The 25,491-nt window shown below is 38.7% G+C and overlaps 1 protein-coding gene and 1 long non-coding RNA gene across 4 annotated transcripts in view; one reads left to right on the forward strand and one right to left on the reverse strand.

Annotated features, from left to right (window-relative positions):
• The window catches only part of LOC122202187, a 37,762-nt gene extending 15,530 nt beyond the window's left edge, over positions 1–22,232 (forward strand). The window contains exon 3 of the long non-coding RNA XR_006194502.1: positions 22,082–22,232. This is a non-coding gene — a long non-coding RNA (uncharacterized LOC122202187). The remainder of the gene's footprint in view (positions 1–22,081) is intronic.
• ARHGAP19 (Rho GTPase activating protein 19) overlaps positions 1–25,491 on the reverse strand; it is a 74,357-nt gene that overhangs the window by 25,871 nt on the left and 22,995 nt on the right. For all 3 annotated transcript variants that reach the window (XM_042908470.1, XM_042908471.1, XM_042908473.1), the window contains exons 2-6: positions 13,433–13,698; positions 12,280–12,360; positions 10,694–10,903; positions 7,650–7,876; positions 4,824–4,910 (exon numbers count right to left, since the gene is read on the reverse strand). In XM_042908470.1, the coding sequence (XP_042764404.1) occupies positions 4,824–4,910; positions 7,650–7,876; positions 10,694–10,903; positions 12,280–12,360; positions 13,433–13,698 (871 nt within the window). The remainder of the gene's footprint in view (positions 1–4,823; positions 4,911–7,649; positions 7,877–10,693; positions 10,904–12,279; positions 12,361–13,432; positions 13,699–25,491) is intronic.

The following is a 25,491-nucleotide window of genomic DNA, read 5'->3' on the forward strand; positions in this document are numbered from 1 at the left end:
GTTATGTTATCTTAAATGGTAAAAAGGACTTTGCTGGTGTGATTAAGTTAAGAACCTTGCAATGGGGAGATTAACTAGGTTATTCAGATGGGTCCTTAAAAGCAGAGAACCATTCCCAACCATAGTTAGGAATAAGAGAGAGATACAACATTGCTAGCCTTGAAGATAGAGGAAGGGGATCATAAGCCAAGGAATGTGGGCAACCTCTGGAAGATGGAGAAGGCAAATAAATAAATTCTCTCCTAGAATATCCAGAAATGAAAGCATCCCTGCCAACCTTGATTTTAGACCAGTGAGACTCCTGTAGACTTACGACCTACAGAACTGTAAGATAACAAATTTGTGTTAAGTCACTTAAAATCCTTCATAGTTAAGTACAACCTCATTGTATACTTGAACTATGTACACTGAATCATGCACAAGGGAGAATGGATTCCACAGGTAAAGAGATCAGAAGTAGAAAGGCTAAAAACCGTGGGGTGCAGTGAGATCTCTGAGATCCCACTTCTCTTTTAACTTGTGAGTGGTAGACTATGAAAAGTTAATCCTATAGCAATAGTAACAAGAAAATTCAATGAAGGAGAGTTCTATTAGGAACTGCACCTAGAAACTCTCCATTTTGATTCACAACTACAGTCAAGTAATTGCCTTACTGTTCATAATCACAACTCCTCTCTACTTATTCCCATAAATGCATGTTTTGGAACTAGCTGTTCCCCTCATCAGGAAGTATATAATGAACAGGTCTGAAAGATCTTTGTTCATCATTAAAAATCATTTTTTCTCCTGTTGTCCTTTGACTACTATTCTACTTCACTTATCTAGATCTTGACCTCTAACTGATGATAATCTTTGACCTGGGCACCAAAGCCCCTGATGTAGCCCTGACTCTTTGTTTTTTAACCTAAGATTCTGATCTTTCATTTCTAAACTCTGGACTCTGGATCACTCACCACCTTGTAGTCAATAAATCCTAGGGAGGTCTCCATGTTTACACCCTGCATTTACTACAAAGCTATAGTCATCAAAATAGTGTGGTACTGGTATAAAGACAAACATATAGACCAACTGAATAGACAATCCAGAAATAAATCCTTAAATGATTTTCAACAAGCATGCCAAGACTATTCAATGGAAAAAGAACAGTTTTTCAAGAAATGGAGCTGCGAAAACTAGATGTCCACAGCAAAAGAATAAAGTTGGACACTTACCTAACACTGTATTAAAAAGTTAATTGAAAATGGATTTATAAACTAAATATAAGACCTAAAACTATAAAATTATTTTTAAAAAGCATAGGACAAAAGCTTCATGGCATTGGATTTAGCAATGATTTCTTGCATATGATATCAAAGTCACAGGCAACAAAAGGAAAAAAATAAACTAATGGGGGATTTCACAGAAGTTTTTACATTTTGTGTAGCAAGACTATCACCTGAGTAAAAAGGCAACCCACAGAATGGAAGGAAATATTTGCACATCATATATCTTATAAGGGATTACTAATCAGAATATATAAAGAACTCCTACAACTCAACAACAAAAAAACCCAATTCAAAAATGGGCAAAGGCCTTGAACAACATTTCTTCAAAGAAGATAGGCAATAAGCACATGAAAGATGCTCAACATCTCACTAATCATTAGGGAAATGCAAATCAAAACTACAATGAGATACCACCTCATAGTTACTACCAAAAAATAAAAAATAAGTATTCGTGAGGATGTGAAGAAATGGGAACCCTTGTACGTCACTGGAGGGAATGTAAAATGAATACAGCCACTATAGAAAACAGTATGCCCGGGGGCCCCTGGGTGGCTCAGGAGGTTAAGTGTGCAACTTCGGCTCAGGTCATGCTCTCGCAGTTCGTGAGTTCAAGCCCCATGTCGGGCTCTGTGCTGTCAGCTCAGAGCCTAGAGCCCGCTTCAGATTTGGTGTCTCCCTCTCTCTCTGCCCCTTCCCCACTCGTGCTCTGTCTCTGTCTCTCAAAAATGAATAAACGTTAAAAAAAAATTAAGAAAGATAGAAAGAAAGAAAGAAAGAAAGAAAGAAAGAAAGAAAGAAAGAAAGAAAGATGTCTAAAAAACAAATAATCCAGTGAGGAAATGGGCAAAAGACATGAACAGACACTTTTCCAAAGAAACATCCAAATAACAGACACATGAAAAGATGCTCAACACCACCTCACACCTGTCAGAATGGCTAAAATTAATAAGGCAGGTAACAATAAATGTTGTCAAGGATGCAGAGAAAGGGGAACACTTTTGCACTGCTGGTGGGAATGCAAACTGGTGCAGCCACTCTGGAGAACACTATGGAGGTTCCTCAAAAAATTAAAAATAGAACTACCCTATGACCCAGCAACTGCACTACTAGGTATTTATCTAAAGGACACAAAAATGCTGATTCGAAAAGGAACATGAAACCCAATGTTTATAGCAGCACTATCAACAAGAGCCAAATTATGGAAAGAGTCCAAATGTCCATCAACTGATGAATGTATAAAGAAGATGTGGTATAATATACAATGGAATATTACTCAGTGATCAAAAAGAATGAAATTTTGCCATTTGCAACAACATGAATGGAACTAGAATGTATTATGCTAAGTGAAATAGGTCAGGCAGAGAAAGACAAATACTGTATGATTTCACTCATATGTGGGATTTAAGAAACAAAACAGATGAACATAGGGGAAGGGAAGAAAAATAGATAAAAACAGAGAGGGAGGGAAACCATAAGAGACTCTTAAATACAGAGAACAAACTGAGGGTTGCTGGAGGGATGTTGAGTAGGGGAATGGACTAAATGGGTGATGGGCATTAAGGAGGGCACATGTTGGGATGAGCACTGGGTGTTATATTTAAGTGATGCATTACTAAATTCTACTCCTGAAACCATTATTACACTATATGTTAACTAACTTGGATTTAAATAAAATTAAATTAAAAAAAGAAATAGCAACATAAAAAAAAAAAAAAATGAAAGAAGAAAAAAAAACAGTATGGCAGTTCTGTTAGAATTACCATGATCCAGTAATTCCACTCCTGGGTGTATACCCAAAAGAATTGAAAGCAGTGTCTCAAAAAAGATATTTGTACATCCATGTTCATAGCAGCATTATTCACAAGAGCTAAAACATGGGAGAAATCCAAGTGTCCTCAACAGATAAATGATAAGCAAAATGCAGTATATACAATGAAAGGGATATTACTCATCCTTAAAAAAGAAGGAAATTCTGACAAATGCTACAATATGGATGAATCTTGAAAACATTATGCTAAGTGAAATAAGCCAATCACAAAAAGTGTGATTTCTCTTATATGAAGTACTTAGTCAATTCTCTCTCAATTCTCAGTCTTTCCAGATGGCAAGATGTTAAAATTGAGAAATTCACTATCAGGAAAGTGTGCTCTAAAGAAAAAGCCAAGGATATGACTGTACAACTTTTTGTTAAAATCTTAGAAGCATCAGGGCGCCTGGGTGGCTCAGTTGGTTAAGCATCTGACTCTTGGTTTTGGCTCAGGTCATGATCTCACAGTTCGTGAGTTCGAGCCCCACATCAGGCTCCATGCTCACAGTGCAGAGCCTGCTTGGGATTCTCTCTCTCCCTCCCTCCCTCTCTCTCTCTCTCTCTCTCTCTTTCTCTCTCTCTCTCTCTGCCCCTCCCCTGCTCATGCTATCTCTCTCTCTCTCTCTCTCTAAAATAAATAAACTTAAAAAAAAAAAAAAAAAAACAGTAATGAGGCACCTGGGTGGCTCAGTCAGTTAAGCAACTGACTTCAGTTCAGATATGATCTAGAGGTTCAAGAGTTCGAGCCCGATATCTGTGCTGATAGCTCGGAGCCTAGAGCCTGCTTCGGATCCTGTGTCTCCCTCTCTCTCTACCCCTCCCCTGTTCTCTCTCTCTCTCTCTCTCAAATAAACATTTCAAAACATTTTTTAATAATAATAAATAAAATAAAATAAAATAAAATAAAATAAAATAAAATAAAATAAAAATCTTTAGGGGCACCTGAGTGGCTCAGTTGGTTAAGCACCAGACTTTGGCTCAAGTCATGATCTCACAGTTCATGGGTTCGAGCCCACATCAGGCTCTGTGCTGACAGCTCAGAGCCTGGAGCTTGCCTGAATTCTGTGTCTCCCTCTCTCTCTGCCCCTTCCCTGCTCACACTCTTGCTCTCTCTCAAAAGTAAACATTAAAAAAAATTTTTTTAATAAAATCTTTTAAAACATCAAAAGGTCAAAGTTTTCAGTCACACAAAGGACCCTTTCAAAAGAATAAAGATCCTCTCAGTCAGATCAGAGGGCCTCTGGGAAGGTTAAAGGTATTGTCCTTCAGCCTTCTCAGGAGGAGACCAAGGGAGAGAAGGGTTTGTCTTCAAAAGATTTGTATATGTGGTTTTTGTCTAATGTAGTGAATCCCTCTGAAATCCACAGAACCACGAAGTTGAAAAAGTTATATGGGCAGAAACATTGATAGTGTGGACTAAAAGGGACAAAGAGTACAAAATGAAAGCAGACTGTCAGACCCTCAAAATTCTCCTGGCAGGAAGCAGACAGAATAAACTCACTCGACTGCCAGTACAAACGGCCCTTCATGAAAAAGCAAGGGTGTCCCAGGTGGGGCCCGTTATCCTACTCAGCCTCCAGGTACCTTGCTATTTCTCCCCACCTTAGTTGTTCTGAGCTTTGCCACTGTCCCATCTGGTTTCAAGTCCGAGGCAGAGACTTTCTTATTAGTCATCCTCGTAGCCCTACTGAGGATCCCACCATGCTCCAACCTCCTGTCCTATTACCACTCAAATCCCATCCCTTACCTACCTTAAAAAGTTTTTGGGAATGTTTAATCATAAAAGCCATCCCATTGTTCAACTTTGTGATATTCTCTTGAAGGTCATTTGCAGTGGCCTATTCATAGGGAAAGAACCCAAAAGAGGATTAAGAGCTGAGAAGTAGAAGAGATGTTCCATTTACTTACCAATAAGCTTATTCTTTCAAAGGTATAAGGGTTTCTATCCCGAACAAAGGTGCCTGTACTATAGTGTTTAATTCTGGAAAGGCTTTTCGGTTCAGCAAGTTTCTACTGGATTGGACATATAACCTAGGAGAAACCATGTGTCCCTGAACTCAACAAGAACCTATGAGAACCAATCTTTATTTCCTAATTCTGCTAGAGAATTATACACGCAAGCGGTGTTAATAAAGAAAATCTAGTCTAGGATTCAAAATGGGCAGGAAGAACAGAATCTATACAGACTACCAGGGACACCGCCTCTTCAGAGAAACTGGAGTTTCTCCAAAGGTGAAAGAAAACCATCACTACTAATTGATACCAAAGGTAACATCTGTTTCTTAAAAATGCAAATGGTCATTGATTCTCTTATTTCTCCTCTTTTTTAAGCACTTGAGTATCCATCTCTACTACCCCAAAGCCCTCATCCTCAACAGGCATCTTTGTTACTTAATAGGTTTGCTTTAACCAAGATCTCTTAATATTTCTTTTTTTTAATGTTTATTTTTGAGAGAGAGAGAGAAAGAGAAAGCACACGAGCAGGGCAGGGGCAGAGATGGAAGGGGACAGAGGAACCAAAGCAGGCTCTGCACTGACAGCAGAGAGACTGATGTGGGACTCAAACTCAAGAACAATGAGACCATGACCCAAGCCAAAGTTGGACATTTAACCAACTGAGCCACCCAGGTGCCCCAGCATTTCTCTTTATAGACACAGATTACTCACTCTTTTTTCATGAGATCAATTGACTGGTTCTAAAATTCTTTCATTGCAGCACCTGGGTGGCTCAGTCAGTTAAGTGACCAACTCCTGATTTCAGCTCAGGTCATTATGTCACAGTTTGTGACATCGAGCCCCGAATTGGGCTCTGTGAGGGCAGTGCAGAGCCTGCTTGAGATTCTCTCTCTACCTCTCTCACTGCCCCCCCCTCCACTTGCTCTCTCTCTCTCTCTCTCTCTGACCCTCCCCCATTTGCTCGCACTCTCTCTCTCTCAAAATAAATAAAAATAATTTTTTTAATTATTAAAATTTTTCATTAGGGGGCACCTGGGTGGCTCAGTCAGTTAAGCATCCAACTCTTGATTTCGGTTCAGGTCATGATCTCACAGTTCATGGGTTTGAGCCCCCACATCAGGTTCTCACAGAGCCTGCTCGAGATTCTCATTCTCTCTCTCTCTCTCTCTCTCTCTGCCCCTCCCCTGCTTGCACTCTCTTTCTAAATAAATAAACTTAAAAAAAAAAAAACAACAAAAAACTCATTAGGAGGCTTGATCTCCTTAATATGGACAAATGTTAGTGTGTCCTTTTCTTCTTACCCCACCCCCACCTTTGTGTGGGGTGGGGTTCTTCTTAGCCTGGAACATTACATTTTTTCACTAGTTACTTGTTAGGTAAAATGTTCCACACAACTGTTCTCCTTTTTTTTTTTTTTTTTTTAAGTAAACTCTATGAGGGGCGCCTGGGTGGCTCAGTCGGTTAAGCGGCCGACTTCAGCTCAGGTCATGATCTCTCGGTCCATGAGTTCGAGCCCCGCGTCGGGCTCTGTGCTGACAGCTCAGAGCCTGTTTCAGATTCTATGTCTCCCTCTCTCTGACCCTCCCCCGTTCATGCTCTGTCTCTCTCTGTCTCAAAAATAAATAAACATTTTTTTTTAAAAATTAAATAAATAAATAAATAAATAAAGTAAACTCTATGAGCCCAAGGAGTCCAACACGGGTGGGGCTGGCACTCACAACCCCAGGATCAAGAGTCGTACACTCTACCAACTGAGCCAATCAGCATCCACAAGTGCTCTCCTTAACCCTCCTTTTCTCATTTCTTATAATCCCAAAAACCTTTTATAAATCACCATATCCTATCATCCTATCTACTTCTATTATCTTCCAAAACCTTGTAAGTGATAAAATACTAATTTACGCCCAGTTTACAGAGGAACAGCCTAAGCATAACAAGGGTAAAGGACACAGATAACATAGCTGGTTTGCAGCTTCTAACCCAAGTGTTCTGGCTCCCAATTCCAACATGCAATAAAACTTATATTATGAATGTGCAGGAATAGAAAGCTGTACACCTCCAGGTCAAAAATTAGTTCAAAACACATTTAATAATTTATTTCTCATGTAAGTCACTGAGAAAGCCATGGTCTCAGTAATAAAAAAACACATTCAGCTTTATCCAAGGAGAGCATATCTACAGAAAATAGAAGGGTTAGGACAAGGAAGGATTGCTCTATCATCTTACCTGAGGGCTTAGTGACATTATCCAGTAAAATTGTATGGCTCTAGTCTAAATTTATGCCATTCAATCTTCAGATATCAATTTGATTTCTCAAGAAGGCATATATATTGACCAGCCAAAACAAATATTCTATTTTAGTTAGTAGCTATAATTTTCCACTAAAAGCTTCCACTAATAAATGTCTTTCAGCTTTATCAGAGATTGATTTACACATGAGGTTAACAGGAATTGGCCCCTCATGTTAGATGACTCTTAAATGAATTAATAAAGTATGTCCCTAACCTTGTAAAGCTGAAGAGTAGACCTTGGACCCTTGATAACCTCACCAAGATACAGCCAGAGGATTAGGACCAGCCCAAGAAAACCAAGCACTCTTTGTTCGTCCCCTCAACACTCACATTTTTCGGCCACAGGACATGGGGTGCAAACATAAGGGCAAGGTTATAAGCAGACATCTTATTCTTGTCTTGTTTCTTTGCTGTCTGGTACAGGAGATCAAGCAATAACTTCAGCAAGTTACGATTAGGTGGAGGGAGAATGAGGAAGAGCAACTGGAGAGCCTCAATTTGCCGCTCCTTATCTGGTACATCGGTCTTGTTTCCTTTATCATCAAACTGCATCAAATCTTGAGGACAAAAGAAACGATTGCAAAGGAGGGAGAAAATACAAGCAAGAAAAATCAACATGTCTACTATTATCCTCCCCTGAACTCCAATCAAAATGAGAAGAAAGATGTGGTGCATGGGGGGCTCAGTCAGTTAAGCGTCCAACTTCAGCTCAGGTCACGATCTCTAGTTCGTGGGTTCCAGCATTGCATCGAGCTCTGTGCTGACAGCTCAGAGCCTGGAGCCTGCAGCCTGCTTCACATTCTGTGTCTCCCTTTCTCTCTCTGCCCCTCCCCAGCTCACATTCTGTCTCTCTCTCAAAAATAAGTAAACATTTTAAAAATTAAAAAAAAAAGAAGAAGAAGAAGAAAGGGGCGCCTGGGTGGCTCAGTCGGTTAAGCGTCCGACTCTTGATTTGGGCTCAGGTCATGATCTCACAATTTCTGAGTTCGAGTCCAACGTTGGGCTCTGTGCTGACTGTGGAGAGCCTGCTTGGGATCCTCTCTCTCCCTCTCTCTCTCTCTGCCCCTCTCCCCCATTCATTATCTCCCTCTCAAAATAATAAACTTAAAAGAAAAGAAGAAAAAAAGAATCAGGCATAAACAGAACTTAGAGCAAAATATAATAACAAATAGTGTCAATACAGTTCAATAATAAAAAGACCAAAATTTTTAAATGGGCAAAAGATTTGGGGTTTTTTTTTGATATAATTTATTGTCAAATTGGCTTACATACAACACCCAGTGCTCATCCCAAGTGCCCTCTTCAATGCCCATCACCCATTTTCCCCTCTCCCCCACCCCCCATCAACCCTCAGTTTGTTCTCTGTATTTAAGAGTCTCTTATGGTTTAAATGGGCAAAAGATTTGAATAAACGTCCTCCAAAGAAGATATACGAATGGCCAATAAGCACTTGTATACTCTGTTTTATTTGCTATCAGTGCGATGTAAATTAAAACCACAATGAGACACTACTTCATACCTCCTCGTATGGCTATAACCCAAAAAACTGAAAATAACAAGTGTTGGCAAAAATGCTGAGAAAATTAAACCCTCCTACATTGCTGGTGGGAATGGAAAAGGGTACACTTTGGAAAACAGTTTGTCAGTTCCTCAAAAAGCTAAACATATCGTTACCATATGACCTGGCAATTCTACTCCTAGGTATATATTCTTAGCTATACAGAGAGATGAAAACATGTCCAAAAAGATCTTTGATAATGCCACCCTCTTCACTTTTCCTCACACAGGGAAAGAAATATGAGAGTGAATTATGCCCTGATAACAGGATAATCTAGGAGCTCCTCATGACATCCGAATCACTGTTTCTCCCCTAAGAGGCTGCATAGGTTATCAATAAAAACAGTCCCCTGGATAATCAGAATTTCAAACAATACAAATAACCATTTGGATATAAATCATATAGACCCAAAAATAGTTAGTATGTTGTTTAAACTATTTAACTTCAATAATGAATCCAAGTTTAGGAAAGGCAGGTATTATTTCTAGAAACTATTCCTTGTTAATATGAAACCAAAAACAAAAACACCTTCCAGTTATCAGCAAGGCATATCAAATGCTACAACTGTGCCACACCTCAATATGATTGCAAAGAAGTGCGAGTCACGGGTGGCGGAGCGGAGGATTTCAAGTATGGCACTAAATTAACTCAAAGTAAACGGAACGAACATTCTTCATATTAACACTTATAAAAAACGTACCAATATTTTCCATATCTTTTTCAAGATCCCAGTTTATTTCTCTCCAAAATAATTATAAAGTTATACAACGTTTTAATAACATTTACTCATTTGTATAACCTGAATGTCCTGAGAGTGCTAAAAAGAAAATCTAATCTTAATTAGAGGTTAGAAATTCAAAGCTAGTTTTTTAAGTAGTAAAAATTATTCCACAGAAAAAATAATCTTATATTTTACTTAAAATTAAAAGAAAGAGGAAAATACCCAAGGGCAGAAAATCAAGTAAGTGCAGTATAGATTTTGATGTCATGTGCGCTTAGAGCCTATAGCAGCCTAACAGCTGTGCAATTCAAGAATGAATTCCCTACCATACAGGCATAAAAGAGAATGAGGTAAATATGCGCTGAAAATGGAACATCCTCCAAGATATATCAAGTGAAAAAAGCAAACCACAGAACCATGTATATAATACCCTACCACTACCAATACCTAAAAGAGAGAAAAAGAATATATGTAAGTATTTGTTTGTAAATGTATAAAATACCTCTGGAAGGATACATAAGAAATCAATAGCAATGGCTGCCTCCAGGAAGAAAATCTGGGTACTGGGGGACAGGGGCAGGAGAGAGGCTTTTCACTCTATACTTTTAAATCTTTTGAATTTTGAACCATGTGAATGTATTGCCTATTTAGAGAACAAAATTATTTTCAAAAAACAAGTCTCCTAGATTAGAGATGATCTCAACTGAGGCATAATAATACTTAATATCAGCAAATGTCTCAAGCCAAGGTAAATATAGCAAACCTATAACCATCTCAGGTATGTGAATCAATCCAATGAAAAGCATTCATTTATTGAGCAACTAAAATGTTCAAAGCACAATGCTAGGATCTATCAGAGATACAAAAATAAATCAAATCCGGATTTTATTTTCAAAGAAGCTGATTTAGCAAGAAAAACACCTGATTAAAACTAAACTGGCCAATACCACCCAGAGAGCCCCAAATACCATGAATTCTTAACCAATTTTGGCGGAAGTATTACTGTGGGTTACAAACAACAGAAAATTCCAAACAACTTTACTCAACTAAAAGAAATGTATTCATTTACATCTCCTTCTCACCTCCTATACTCACCAGCAATTTTGAGGTGTGCATGGAAATGTTTATGAGTCAGCAGCGGCTCAGGTAACTCTCCTAGAAACATCTTCAGCAAGGTAGCAACATCATTTGAATGAAACTCCCCTGATTCCAAGTCAATATCAGTTCCATTATTGAGAGCATCTCTTAAAATCTGCTGTCGGACACTATTCCCTGGTACTCTAAACAAACCCTCTACTCTCAAGTCTGTTTAGCATGGAAAAAGAACAGAAGACAGGCAAAAAGGAAGCAAAAAGAGAAATTACAATTAAAACAATTGATCTAGAAGACTACTTTACGCTTGAAGGACCCTTTATAAACATCTTGAAGGAGATTACCCCACCACCACCACCACCATTTTCCCAGAGAAGTTTAGAATCTACTGGCCCTTGAGGAGACTTATCTGAACATCCCTGAGCACCTGGACATGGTCTGCCTCAGGTCCATCTGGAGACTGAATTTAACCTGAACAATGATTAGAATGAGCTTGAAAAATAAGTGGGAAGAAAGCCAAATCTTCCAGAAGTCCCCTTCCCTTTGGCCATCCCAGACTTTGTTTAGAGGTGCTGAATTCATCTGTGGAAGTGTGTTGCCCCTGTAAATGGTTTCCCAGCCCAAAATGAATTTGGAGTCTCTGCACTGTCCCAGAAATTAGAACTCTAACCCGTCAGATCACCCTTCAGTCTGAGATTCCCAGAAGCTTAGGATCATCGCAACTAAACTGTTCTCCCCTGCCAACTAGGTTCTAAGCTAACTTAAGAGGATTTAAAAGGGGGGGAGGGGGGCGGAATTATAGTTTTGGTCTGATCTAGAAGAAGTATAAAAGTTCATATTTTCAGCTGAGGTATATATTTATCTTTGTATAGCCTCCTAATTCAGGGGCTCAAGTTCAAATGCCTACAAGGGCGGGCAGGTAACAGTAAATGAATGAATAGGAACCAAAACAAACTGGAGAGCACATAGCTGTGCTCCAGTTGATTGTATCCAAGTGGGGGCCCCAGGATGCTAGATCTTCCTATACCAAAAGAATTTTGAAAACCTGGACTTCCACCAGTAACTAATTTTATTTTTATTTTAATACTTTGCCAAGCAAACAACACATGAACATAGAGGATGCAAGTCCTTACATTATCGGTTTACAACCTCTGCTCTAGCTCCTACCACAGTGCCCCACATAAATAAGTCATAAATAGGGGTGCCAAGGGGCTCCCATGTGGCTCAGTCGGTTAAGCTCTGACTTCAGCTCAGTCATGATCTCGCAGTTTGTGAATTCAAGCCCCGCGTCAGGCTCTGTACTGACAGCTCAGAGCCTGGAGCCTGCTTCAGATTCTGGGTCCCCCTCTGTTTCTGCTCTTCCCCCACTCACACTCTTTATCTCTCAAAAAATGAATAAATATTAAAAATTTTTTAAAACAAATTCTCTCTGAAAAGAAATTTAAGAAGAAATATATTTAGAAACATGCCACCTAAAATTATAATTGGTTAGTGTCTTATGTTCATTAGCACCTACTAACTCAAGGAAGTTCATACAAAACTGACAACTCTTCATTAACACAGAACAACAAAATCCTGAGTAGTCTTACTTTTGTGTAGATACTCAATCAGTTGGTATATCTGGGCAATGCCTTCTTCCGTCAATGGGGATCCAAATACCACTCCTTTTTCTAAAAAAACATATAACAGGACAGGGCTATATTTTCCACAAATAGTAAAAAATCATCATTCTTAAAACCACTCAAGCATCCTACATAACAATCCAGCAAATGTTTTCACAGGTTCAGTAAACAAAAACCTTAAAGCTGTTAGTGCCCCCAAAAATGCAACAACTCTCAATCAACTCTGCATGTTTAAGATTAAACTGTAGGTTCCCTGAAGGCAAAAACTATCTTCTTAAGTAACAATACTTAGCATGTTGATAATTAGCTTAAAAATAAAAAATAGAACTTAGAGCCATGATTGTCAAAGTATGACAGACTATCCACTAGAGTATAGGGTCTAATCTATTGTCATGTTTAAACATTTTTCTCTACCTTAAATGATTTTCTTATGTTTAATAAAATGAAATAGTACCTCTTAGTATCTTATCGAAAGTAGTGCTACAATTTATTTTCTAGGGAGGCTTTTATTTTGGGTGACTCATAGCTCTTTGATAATGCCTTATCAAAGCATTCCATAGAATGAAAACATTTGAGAACTGCAATAAAAAATGTTCATTCTTGGGGCGCCTGGGTGGTTCAGTCGGTTAAGCGTCCAACTTCGGATCAGGTCATGGTCTCACCGTCTGTGGGTTCAAGCCCCATGTCGGGCTCTGTGCTGACAGCTCAGAGCCTGGAGCCTGCTTTGGATTCTGTCTCCCTCTCTCTCTGCCTCTCTCCCGCTTGCATGGTCTCTCTCTCTCTCTCTCTCTCTCTCTCTCAAAAATAAATAACCATTAAAAAAAATTATTTTTAATGTTCATTCTTTACTCTTCAGCTATGTCATAGGGCATGAAAATCAAGGTGCCTCTGACAACTGCCTAAACTAAATCATGTCATCTCTCTCAGGGACTGATATACTTACTTTATCTATTTTTTAAAATTTTTTATTACTATTACTTAAAATTTTACTACTTATGAAAATGAGAAAAATGACCAAAAAATACTTTAAATAACAGCAACTCAGTGAATGTGCAGATGTTAGGAATAAAGCCCAGGGAGCAGCTGAGACCTGCCCACCCTTCACAGACACATCCCCTACCCTTCCGCTTGAGAGACATCAGAGACCGGAAGAATCCCGGTGCTGGGCTGGCCCCACCAGGCAATTTAAGGTCCACTTCCCCCATGAGCTGAGCCAACTCAGTTCCAGGTAAGTCGATGAGCCTCGTGATATTGCTGACCACCAACTCGGTGAACACCTCAGGTTTCTCATGTCGGAGTTTCTCCACAAAAAAATCAGGATTGAAGATAATGGGCTGCCCTCGAAGGGAAGAATCATTGCAGATAACAAAATTACAGATAGCATCACTGAAAAAAATGAAACAGAAGACTCGTTAGGGGGATCATTTCTGCATGCTTCTCATCCTCTCTAAGCCATATAATTATTCACTCTTTCTGTGGGTTAATCTACATATTGGTCTTTTGAAAAACCTAATCCTTAATCTGCTGACTGTACAAAAGAAGACAATTTGAGCTTGTTGCTGTTTAGGTTATACCCACGCAGATACTTAGGAATTTCATTCAAAACAATTTTTCTTTAATGTTTATTTTTGAGAGAGAGAGAGAGAGAGGCAGATTGTGAGTAGGGGAGAGCCAGAGGGAGAGGGAGACATGGAATCCGAAGCAGGCTCCAAGGCTCTGAGCTGTCAGCACACAGCCCAACGCAAGGCTCAAACCCACAACCGCAAGATCATGACCTGAGCCGAAATCAGACACTTAACCAACTGAGCCACCCAGGCGCCCCGTGTAATTTCATTTGATAAAAAGACACCAAGGGGCTCCTGGGTGGCTCAGTCGATTAAGCATCCAACTCTTGATTTCTGCTCAGGTCATGATCTCACGATTCTTGAGATCGAACCCTACGTCAGGTTCTATGCAGACAGTCCAGGGTCTGCTTGGGATTCTCTCTCTCTGTCCCTCCTCAGCTTGCACACATGTGTGCATGCTCGCTCTCTCTCTCTCTCAAGATAAATAAAACACTCTAACAAATTAAATTAAATTGAAAAAGAAAAGACACCGGGGCACCTGGGTGGCTCAGTGGGTTAAGCATTCAATTTCAGCTCGGGTCACGATCTCACAGTTTGTGGGTTCAAGCCCCACATCGGGCTCTGTGCTAACAGCTTGGAACCTGGAGCCTGCTTCGGATTCTGTGTGTCCCTCTCTGTCCCTCCTCTACTCATGCTGTCTCTCTCTCTCAAAATAAATAAACATAAAAAAAAATTATACTATTTCCCATGCATCATCCCAACTGTTCACAGTACCACATTTAGGCCAGTCTCCAATGCCACAGAAACACATGATAGTAAGCATAAAACTATAAAAGAGCTAAAACTACATCTAAATAGTGTAGTAGACATTTTGGAGACATTTACTCTACCCATAGGGTTCTTTGGTTCCTGGGTCCCTATACAGGCATTTTCTAATAATCAGCTCCCTTTAACTGAGTCAGCTGCCCTTGGATTCTATTCCTCATAATCGGAAAGCCTTCCCCAGAATGAAAAGCCTTCACCTTTACAGGTATATAAAATAAATTAATTCCACCTTACCCAGGTCCAGAAATAGGCTTGTGGGGTTTTTTTGTTTGTTTTGTTTTGGTTTTTATTTATTTTGAGAGAGAGAGGCAGAAAGAGAGGAAGAGGTAAAGTCTCAAGCAGGTCCTGCACTATCAGCAGAGATTCCACGCAGGACTCAAATTCACAAACCGTGACATCATGACCTGAGCTGAAATCAAGAGTCAGATACTCAACCAAGCCACCCAGGTGTGCTCTAAGAAATAAGTTTTATTTTACAATCCTTCAACTCTAGGGTGCCTGAGTGGCTCAATCAGTTAAGGGTCCAACTCTTGATTTTGGCTCAGGTCATGATCTCACGGTTCATGAGTTCGAGCCCCTCATGGGCTCTGCGCTGACGGCACAGGGCCTGCTTAAGACTCTCCCTCTTTCTCTCTCCCTCCCCCACACATACTCTGTCTCTCTCAAAAATAAAATAAAATAAAATCCATCCTAGATGCCTCTGCCCGTCATCTAAGTCCAACCTTTGTTCAGACAGTTTCTTCTCTCTAGGGCACTTGGCAAACTTCTACATCTTGCTCCTAATTTCACTTTTCTGTCACTAAATAATACTAAGCTGATATGTTCTGTGGGCCCCTGATCTTAGCTGGTTTTCCACTCCTACATTACTCAGGCTGTACTCCTGGCAAAGTTCCTTTGACTCTCAGGAAATATTTTCTTCCCTATTCATTGTTTTCTAATACCTAACTACTATACTCCTTTGTACTTCACGTGATTCCACCTCTGATAGCAGACACAACAACACTTGTTTGTATCCATTACCAATTATCTCTAATGGCTTGTTCTAACCGTTATTATATAAAGGCATCTACTATATAACCAAAGAGTAGAACACAAGCCAGAAAGGACAAGTCATCACGTCTGCCAGGCGAAGTCAAAATCCACCTGACACATACAAACATTCCCACAATAAAAAAATAAATTAAAAAAATCACAACTTAAAGTCTTCCACAACATCCTAGGTAACAAAATACTGTTGAAGGAAAAATAAAACTCTAAATATTAAATATTAGTGATCTATAATCCACTTTGTCAACACTACCTGGATAATTTTTAACAATGGCATAATGAAAACAAGGCATGGGAAAACTTCAAAGTTTGTCACTACTTCCTTCAAAAATTATCACATAACTTCAATCAACAGCCCAAATCTTCAATTGGTGGCTACTAATTCTTTCTTTTGTCTGGAATGACAATATAAGAATTCATGTAAAAATTTTAAATTATGCGTATTCTCAAGCCAAAGAGTCAGTAAAGAAAGATACCTTAACCTGCTTATCTCTTCAACCTTTTTACACACAAAGAAAGGTTATTTTCCCTGTAAATATGCCAATGATGAGAAGCCAATTAAAATCAAAAGTAACCATTGGCAAAACCTCTTTTTTTTTAATGTCAGCTTATTTCAGTTAAGAACCAATAGTCAATATAAAACTACTGTTTATAATCACTGCCAATCAGAAATCACTACTCTGAGACAGCCAGAAAAAATCATGAAATGTATCAGCACTGAAAAGATTCTTATAATTTACTGAGGCTAAACTATCATTTTACAGATTGCACACTCCTTTTAATTCTGAAAAACAGATTTCAGATCAAATTAGTTCTAACATGTATATATACATGAATAGCATCCATTATATCCCTGAAGTAGAACCACATACAGACATATAACTTTCAGATCTTTAGTTTATTAATATCCAGAGAAATACTCGGTTAAAATTCTAAAATTTCCATCACAGATGACCCTCCAGCACTAAACTGGATCACATACACATGCGAGAAAGGAACTAGAAGCACAAAGCCCTAGCTACACAGTTTGTCAACAGCGTCCTTCCTGCCTGGCCATTAGCCCCCAAGTGTGCCCCCTCCTAAACAGGTAGAACTCGTAGAAGAATAAGTAATTCAAGGCTGCCCCTACCTACTCACAAAGAATACCAGAAAAATTCCCTTGGAGTCCTAACACACAGGTCACAAATAAGCAATCTCCTCTTTTCTCCTTCTGCTTTTCCTCCCCTTCCTTCTCATGATCATTCACTCTTGTTCTGCCCTACTTTAATGTCTTTAACCTACTTTTTTGTTTCCTCTTCCTCACTTTTTCTGAGAGGTGCATCTGGTAAGACAGGATGTAAGAGAGAGAAATGGTTAAAAAAGAAGTAAAATGGAAGATGAGAGGTGGAAAAGACAGATACAGTGGGATACATTTTTTTAATTACCCCCATATCACACAGCCCACTAATCCCTTTCTGCAGAATACAACAATATCACAATACAAAGGTAAGAATATCAAGGGACACATTAAGAACTTAAGAGATTTCTAGGACTAACAAAAAAATACTACATTTAAGCAAAAACAACTTCCTACTCTATGGTATCTTATTTTAAAACAAAGTCTAAGTTTGCTCAAGTTCAAGAAAAAAATTTAATTTCTTACATAAGTGCTGAAAGCTTCTGATGAGGCATTGGTAAATCGAAGAGACAGGAAAAAAGCTTTCTCCTTGTTTGTTATGACAAAGGAACCTTCCTTTCCCTGCCCCATCACAGCCTACACAAATTCCAGACATGTTAGAGGATACAAGGGCATATTATGGGGCCTGAAAGGCAGTACTTATCAGGACTCTAAGCACTCATCTGCAAGTAGGAACAAAACAGAAATTAAAAACTGGACCAGTTCATTGTATTTGCCAATGTGTACTTGAAACTCAACAGTAGTTCCGCATCACACTGAAAATTGTATTAGACAAAACAATCACATAACGTAAGAGTATAAGACAAGTAGTTTTATAATATGGAGAGGATGATCCCTACCTCACATCATACACAAAAGACAAATTCCAGACAGAACAAAGATCTAAATATAAAAAGTCAAACTTGGGGCGCCTGGGTGGCTCAGTCGGTTGGGCAGCCGACTTCGGCTCAGGTCATGATCTCGCTGTCCGTGAGTTCGAACCCCGCGTCGGGCTCTGTGCTGACCACGCAGAGCCTGGAGCCTGTTTCGGATTCTGTGTCTCCCTCTCTCTCTGACCCTCCCCCGTTCATGCTCTGTCTCTCTCTGTCTCAAAAATAAATAAACGTTAAAAAAAAAAAAATTTTTTTAAAAAGTCAAACTTTAAAAAGTTTAGAAAAGAGCAAAGAATAAATGAGACAGAGGAAATGTCTTAAACAAGGCATAAAAAGCACAATCCACAAAGAAAAAATTGATATATTTAACTACATTAAAACTTTAAATGTCTGTACAACAAATGGCATTATGAACAAAGTTCTTTAAAAAAGAAAGCAAAATGCCTCTGGAGAGAGGAACAGGAATGAAAGAACAAGAGTGGGAGAAAAACTTTTCACTGTATGCTCTTTTGTATTTTCTGCATTTTTGATTCATGTGAACATACTACTCATTCACATACATAAATAAATAGATTTAAAACTTTAAGGGGTGCCTGGATAGCTCAGTTGGTTAACTGACTTCAGCTCAGATCATGATCTCATGGTTTGTGAGTTCAAGCCCGTGGAGCTCTGTGCGAACAGCTCAGAGCCTGGAGCCTGCTTTAGATTCTGTGTCTCCCTCTCTCTCTCCCTCTCCCCCTGCTCACACTGTCTCTCTGTCTCTCTCTCTCAAAAATAAATAAGCATTAAAAAAAATTTTTTAATAAAACTTTAAAATAACAAAATAAGAGGCATAAACTGGAAAAAAATATTTGTCATGCATATAAAAGGATTAGTATTCAGAATTCATCACTCTAAAATTTTATGTCTAAAATGTATAAGAAAAATACACTCGGGGCACCTGGGTGGCTCAGTCGGTTAAGCGGCCGACTTCGGCTCAGGTCATGATTTCGCGGTCTGTGAGTTCGAGCCCCGCGTCCGGCTCTGTGCTGACAGCTCAGAGCCTGGAGCCTGTTTCAGATTCTGTGTCTCCCTCTCTCTGACCCTCCCCCATTCATGCTCTGTCTCTCTCTGTTTCAAAAATAAATAAACGTTAAAAAAAAAATTTTTTTTTTTTTTAAAAAGAAAAATACACTCAACTCAAAGAAAATTAGACAAAAGATATGACGAAGTAATTCACCAAAGAGGAGCCCTAAGTGACTGACAAACATGAAAGGAATCTCAACTCTAAAAATTATAAGGATAGAAGCACGTGGGTGGCTCAGTTGGTTAAGCAACCAACAGGCTCAGGTCATGATCTCATGGTTCATAAATTCAAGCCCTGCATTGAGCTTTGAACTGACATTGCAGAGCCTGCTTTGGATTCTCTGTCTCCCTCATTCTCTGCCCCTCCCCTGTTTGCACTCTCTCTCAAAAATAAGTAAACATTAAAAGAATTTTTTTTTTAATTACAATAGTTGGGGCGCCTGGGTGGCTCAGTCAGTTAAATGTCCAACTTCGGGCTCAGGTCATGATCTCATAGTTCATGGGTTTGAGCCCCACATCGGGCTCTGTGTTGACAGCTCAGAGCCTGGAGCCTATTTCGGATTCTGTGTCTCCCTCTCTCTGCCCCTCCCTCGCTCGTGCTCGCTCTCTCTCTCTTTCAAAAATAAATAAAACATTTTTAAAATAAATAAATAAATATGGGGCGCCGGGGTGGCTCAGTTGGTTAAGCGACTGACTTCAGCTCAGGTCATGATCTCACAGTTTGTGAGTTCAAGCCCCGCATCAGGCTCTGTGCTGACAGCTCAGAGCCTGGAGCCTACTTCAGATTCTATGTCTCCCCCGATCTCTACCCCTCCCCTGTTCACGCTCTGTGTCTCTCTGTCTCTCAATAATAAATAAACGTTAAAAACAATTTTTTTAAATAAATAAATAAATATCACAAGGGTAAAGCAAATTGAAGAATGGTACCTTTCCCCATCCATCATTTTGGCAAAAACTATCAGATTTAGGCATTATCTTTTTATTCCTAGTTTGCTAAGGGTTGTTTGTTTGTTTGTTTGTTTGTTTATTTATTTATTTATTATCATGAGTCAGTGCTTAATTTTATCAATTTTTGTGCATCTATTAATATGACTTTTCTCCCTTATTTTGTTGATGTGGTGAATGACATTGATTAATGTTAAGCCAATCGTGCATCTCTAGAATAAATGTAATATTGTTATATCATTTTTATATATTGTTGAATTTGGTTTGCTAATATTTAGATTTCTCCACATTCATTCATAAGTGAGAAAGTCATGAAATTGCTTTCCAAAAGTATAGAGTTCCTATGAAATCTTTCATTAAGCCAAAATGGCATAAAGTGAAGAAGCAGTCACCATTAACTCATACGGAAATTTTTTTTTGCATCTTGACCCCCAAAATAACCCCTCTTAGTCTTTTCAGATCCCTTAGGACCTATAACTCACAGATCCTCACAGACACAGCTCAGAGTTATGGCAGCTGCTACTGAGATGCTAAGTGCAGTGGGAAGGAGCTTGGTGGGGCCACTCTTGTTGATCAGGCTCTGAGCTGCCTCTATAATGGCTCAATCGAAAGTAAACGCTGAATACTATTTTCACTTCTTTGCCTTTTTTCATAAAAATGGAAATCCTCTTTGGATTGCTTTCAGTTAGTGAAAATAGGCACTAATGGAGGTCCTTCATAAAAGTGGCCAAACACAGACGGTCAAAATGCAGGCAATACCTGTACAGTGGCACCACCACCCGTCCACAGTTTCACTTTCTGGGGTCCACAGATAATCTTCCTCTGACCTATCATCAGAAGGTCAACAGTAGTCTAACAACTACCACAATGCCTACATCATTCACCTCACGTCTCACTGCACAGGCATATTTTCATCTCACATCATCACAAGAAGGGTAAGTACAGCACAAAAGATACTCTGAGAGAAAGACTACACGCACATAATTTTTATTATAGTATATTATAATTGTTCTATTTGATTGTTATTTATTGCCCTATTGTATCTAGCTTTTGTTATTAATCTCTTAATATGTCTAATTTATACACTAAACATTATCATAGCTATGTACATATAGGAAAAAAGTATATATGGGGTTCAGTACTATCCATAGCTTCAGACATCCACTGGGGGGTCTTGGAACATATCCCCCATGGACAGAATGGGACTACTGTATTGTCTTCATTAGGTTTTATATAAAGGTTGTGCTGGCCTGGGGCACCTGGGTAGCTCAGTCAGTTAGGCATCCAACTATTGATTTCAGCTCAGGTCATGATCTCACAGTTTGTGAGATGGAGCCCCACATCAGACTCTGCACTGACAGTGTGGAGTCTGCTTAGGATTCTCTCTCTCTCTTTCTCTCTCTCTCTCTCTCTCTCTCAAAAAAAATAAATAAACAAACAAAAAAAAAAAAAAAAAGATTGTGTTTCCATATAAAATTAGTTGAGGAATATGTCTTATTTTTCTATTTTCTGAACAAGTTTATGTGAGATTGATGTTATTGCTTCTTTAAATATTTGATCAAATTGGCTGATGAAGCCATCTAAACCTAGAACTTTCCTTGTGAGGTTTTTAATTATATATTCAATTTACTTTATGTTACAGGACTATTCAAATTTTCTATTTCTTCTTACATTAATTTTGGTTAAGCTGGACATTTCTAGGACTTTGTCTATTTCACATAAATTTCAAGCTTTATTGGCATAAACTTGCTTATAATATCCTCTTAGGTACTTTTTTTTAAAGATTCCTTATTTTTTATTATTTTTTTAAATGTTTATTTATTTATTTTGAGAGCGAAAAAGAGACAGCATGCATGCGTGCAAGCAGGAAAGAGGCAGAGAGAGGGGGAGAGAGAGAATCCCAAGCACCCTCCGCGTTATCAACACAGAGCCCAAGGCAGGGCTCAAACTCACCAACCATGAGTCTTGACGTGAGCCAAAATCAAGAGTCGGACACTTAACCAACTAAGTCACCCACGTACCCCCTCCTTTTAGGTATTTTTCAATGGTTCCTCTTAAGAACTACAAAGTTACATAATGATGTCCTTCTCTTTGTTCCTGATATTGATAATTTATGTTTTCTCTTTTCATTTATGAATCTTATTAGAGATTTATTATTCGTTTTGTCAAGGTTACAGCTTTTGATTTTGCTGAATCCCTCTATCACGTATTTGCTGTTTATTTCATTAATTTCTGCTCTTATCTTTATTGCTTCCTTTCTTTACTGGATTCAGGGTAAAGGTGGCACTGCAAATCAGTGGGGAATCAATGACCTTTTGACTAAATGGTGTGGGACACTTGGCTATCTACAGGAGGAAAAAGTGAAAACTGACCTCTATCACACAATATACACAAAGATCATCAATTGCAGGTGAGTGGCAGATCTAAAGGTGAATAGCAGAACCATAAACCTACTAGAAGGTAATATAGAAGAATACATTCTTGAACTGAAGCTGAGGAAATTTTTTAAATAGTTTTTAAATACCGCATTAAAAATATTAACCACAAGGGGGCGCCTGGGTGGTTCAGTCGGTTAAGCATCTGACTTGGTTTCCGCTCAGGTCATAATCTCACAGTTTCATGAGTTCAAGCACAGAGACTGCTTGAGATTCTCGGTCTCCCTCTCTCTTTGCCCCATCCCTACTCATGCTGTTTCTGTCTCTCAAAATAAATAAATAATCTTAAAATATACATATATTAACCATAGAGGTACCTGGGTGGCTCAGTTGTTTGAGCATCCGACTCTTGATTTTGGCTCAGGTCATGATCCCAGGGTCATGGGATCAAGTCCATGTCAGGCTCCATACTGAGCATGGAGCCTGATTAAGAGTTTCTCTCTCTCTCTCCCTCTGCCCCTCTCTTCCATACACACTCTTTTTCTTTCTCTTAAAAAAAAAAAAAAAAAAAAAAAAGAATAAGAAGAAACAAACCCAATAGAAAAACAGGCATGAAATTTCAATAAAATCTCATTAAAAAATTAGCCAAGTGGCCCATATATTCATAAAGAAAAAAACTGTTCAATATCATTAAATATCAAGGAAATGCAAATTTTAAAACAATGACATACTATTATCCAACAGAATGACTAAAATTAAAAAGAATGACAATACCAAAGCTTAGACAAACTGACAGTAACTCTTTTATACTGATAGTGAGGCTATAAATTGGTACAAGCATTTTGGAAAACTGTTTGGTCTTATCTACTAAAGTTGAACAAAAGTGTATCCTGTGACCCCAGCAATTCTAAAACATGTCTAATGTATGCAGCCACGTGTGCACCAAAATCATTAGTAGAAACATTAATTTCTAAACAGCCAAAACATCCAGAATGATTCCTTAAATTGTGGCATATATAATGGTATATTTTACAGCAATGAAAATGAGCAAACTCCAGTCACACGCACCATCATGAATGAATCTCACATGTAATGATGAGCAAAAGAAGTCTCTCATACCACACACACACACACACACACACACACACACACAGACTACTTAGTATGCAAGACCATTTACATCAAATTTTGAGAACAGACAAAACTATATTATTTAGCAATACTTACTTAAGTGGTAAAATTGTAAAGAGAAGCAAAGATATATTTACCATAAAATTCAGGAAACTGGCTACCTTTGAGGAGTAGTAATTAAGAAAAGGAGGCAAAAAGGGGAGTTGAGGGGAGTTTCCAGGGTGCTAGCACTATTCTTGTGATAAATCATGGAGCTATGGGAAAAAGGAGATTCATTTGAATGACTTATAGCTAATGTTAAGGTTTACTGAAGCTGGGCAGTAGGAAAATACTGATCATATTATTCTACATTCTTGTATGTAGAACCACATCTTCCAAGATAAATCTTAAGAAACCAAGCAGATTTGACCTAAATCTTGCTACAACTTGATGTTAATATCATAGAAAGTCAAAGTGAATAGTAAAGGTTAACTTCCTCATCACAGGAGTTTCTGATACGTGAACAGAACCAGAATTAGTAGTTAGGCAGTAGGCATACAGAGATAGTTAGGACTCCAGTATTTAAATGCATATATTAGGTAACTATCCCAAAGAAGGATAAGAGGCAGGGTCTATTAAAAAGGAAACTTTGGGGGCATCTGGCTGGCTCAATTGGTAGAGAATGTATGTGACTCTTGATCTCAGGATCATGAGTTCAAGCCCCACCTTAGACATAGAGCTTACATTTAAAAAAAAAAAAAAAAGAAAGAAAAATGGCACAAAAAGAGACACTCAGATCAATGAAACAGAAGAGAGAACCCAGAAATGGACCCACAAACATATGGCCAATTAATCTTTGACAAAGCAGGAATGAATATCCAATGGAATAAAGACAGGCTCTTCAGCAAATGGTGCTGGGAAAACTGGACAGCAACATGCAGAAAAATGAACCTGGACCACTTTCTTACAGCATACACAAAAATAAACTCAAAATGGATGAAAGACCTAAATGTAAGACAGGAAGCCATCAAAATCCTCGAGGAGAAAGCAAGCAAAAACCTCTTTGATCTTGGCCACAGCAACTTCTTACTCAACACATCTCCAGAGGCAAGGGAAACAAAAGCAAACATGAACTATTGGCACCTCATCAAAATAAAAAGCTTCTACACAGCAAAGGAAACAAGCAGCAAAACTAAAAGGCAACCAACAGAATGGGAGAAGATATTTGCAAACGACGTATCAGATAAAGGATTAGTATCCAAAATCTATAAAGAACTTATCAAATTCAACACCCAACAAACAAATAATCCAGTGAAGAAATGGGCAAAAAACATGAATAGACACTTCTCCAAAGAAGACATCCAGACGGCCAATCGACACATGAAAAAATGCTCAAGGGACGCCTGGGTAGCTGTCAGTTAAGCCTCTGACTTCAGCTTCAGGTCATGATCTTGCACTCTGGGAGTTCGAGCCCCTCAGGCTCTGTGCTGACAGCTCAGAGACTGGAGCCTGCTTCCGATTCTGTGTCTCCTCTCTCTACCCCTCCGCCTCTCACGCTCTCTCTCGCTCTCTCTCGCTCTCTTTCTCAAAAATAAATAAACATTAAAAAAAGAAAGAAAAAATGCTCAACATCACTCATCATCAGGGAACTACAAATCAAAACCACAATGAGACACCACTTCAAACCTGTCAGAATGGCTAACATTAACAACCCAGGCAACAACAGATGTCGGGGAGGATGCAGAGAAAGAGGATCTCTTTTGCATTGTTGGTGGGAATGCAAGCTGGTGCAGCCACTCTGGAAAACAGTATGGAGGTTCCTCAAAAAATTAAAAATATAGAACTACCCTATGACCAGCAATTGCACTACTAGGTATTGATCCAAGGGATACAGGTGTGCTGTTTCAAAGAGGTACATGCACCCCAATGTTTATAGCAGTGCTATCAACAATAACCAAAGTATGGAAAGAGCCCAAATGTCCACTGATGGACGAATGGATAAAGAAGATGTGGTGTATATATATACAATGGAGTATTACTTGGCAATCAAAAAGAATGAAATCTTGCTATTTGCAACTACATGGATGGAACTAGAGGGTATTATGCCAAATGAAATTAGAGAAAGACAAATAGCATATGACTTGACTCATATGAGGACTTTAAAATACAAAACAAATGAACATAAGGGAAGGGAAGGA

Source organism: Panthera leo, chromosome D2 (assembly GCF_018350215.1).
Source record: "Panthera leo isolate Ple1 chromosome D2, P.leo_Ple1_pat1.1, whole genome shotgun sequence".
NCBI lineage: Eukaryota > Metazoa > Chordata > Mammalia > Carnivora > Felidae > Panthera > Panthera leo.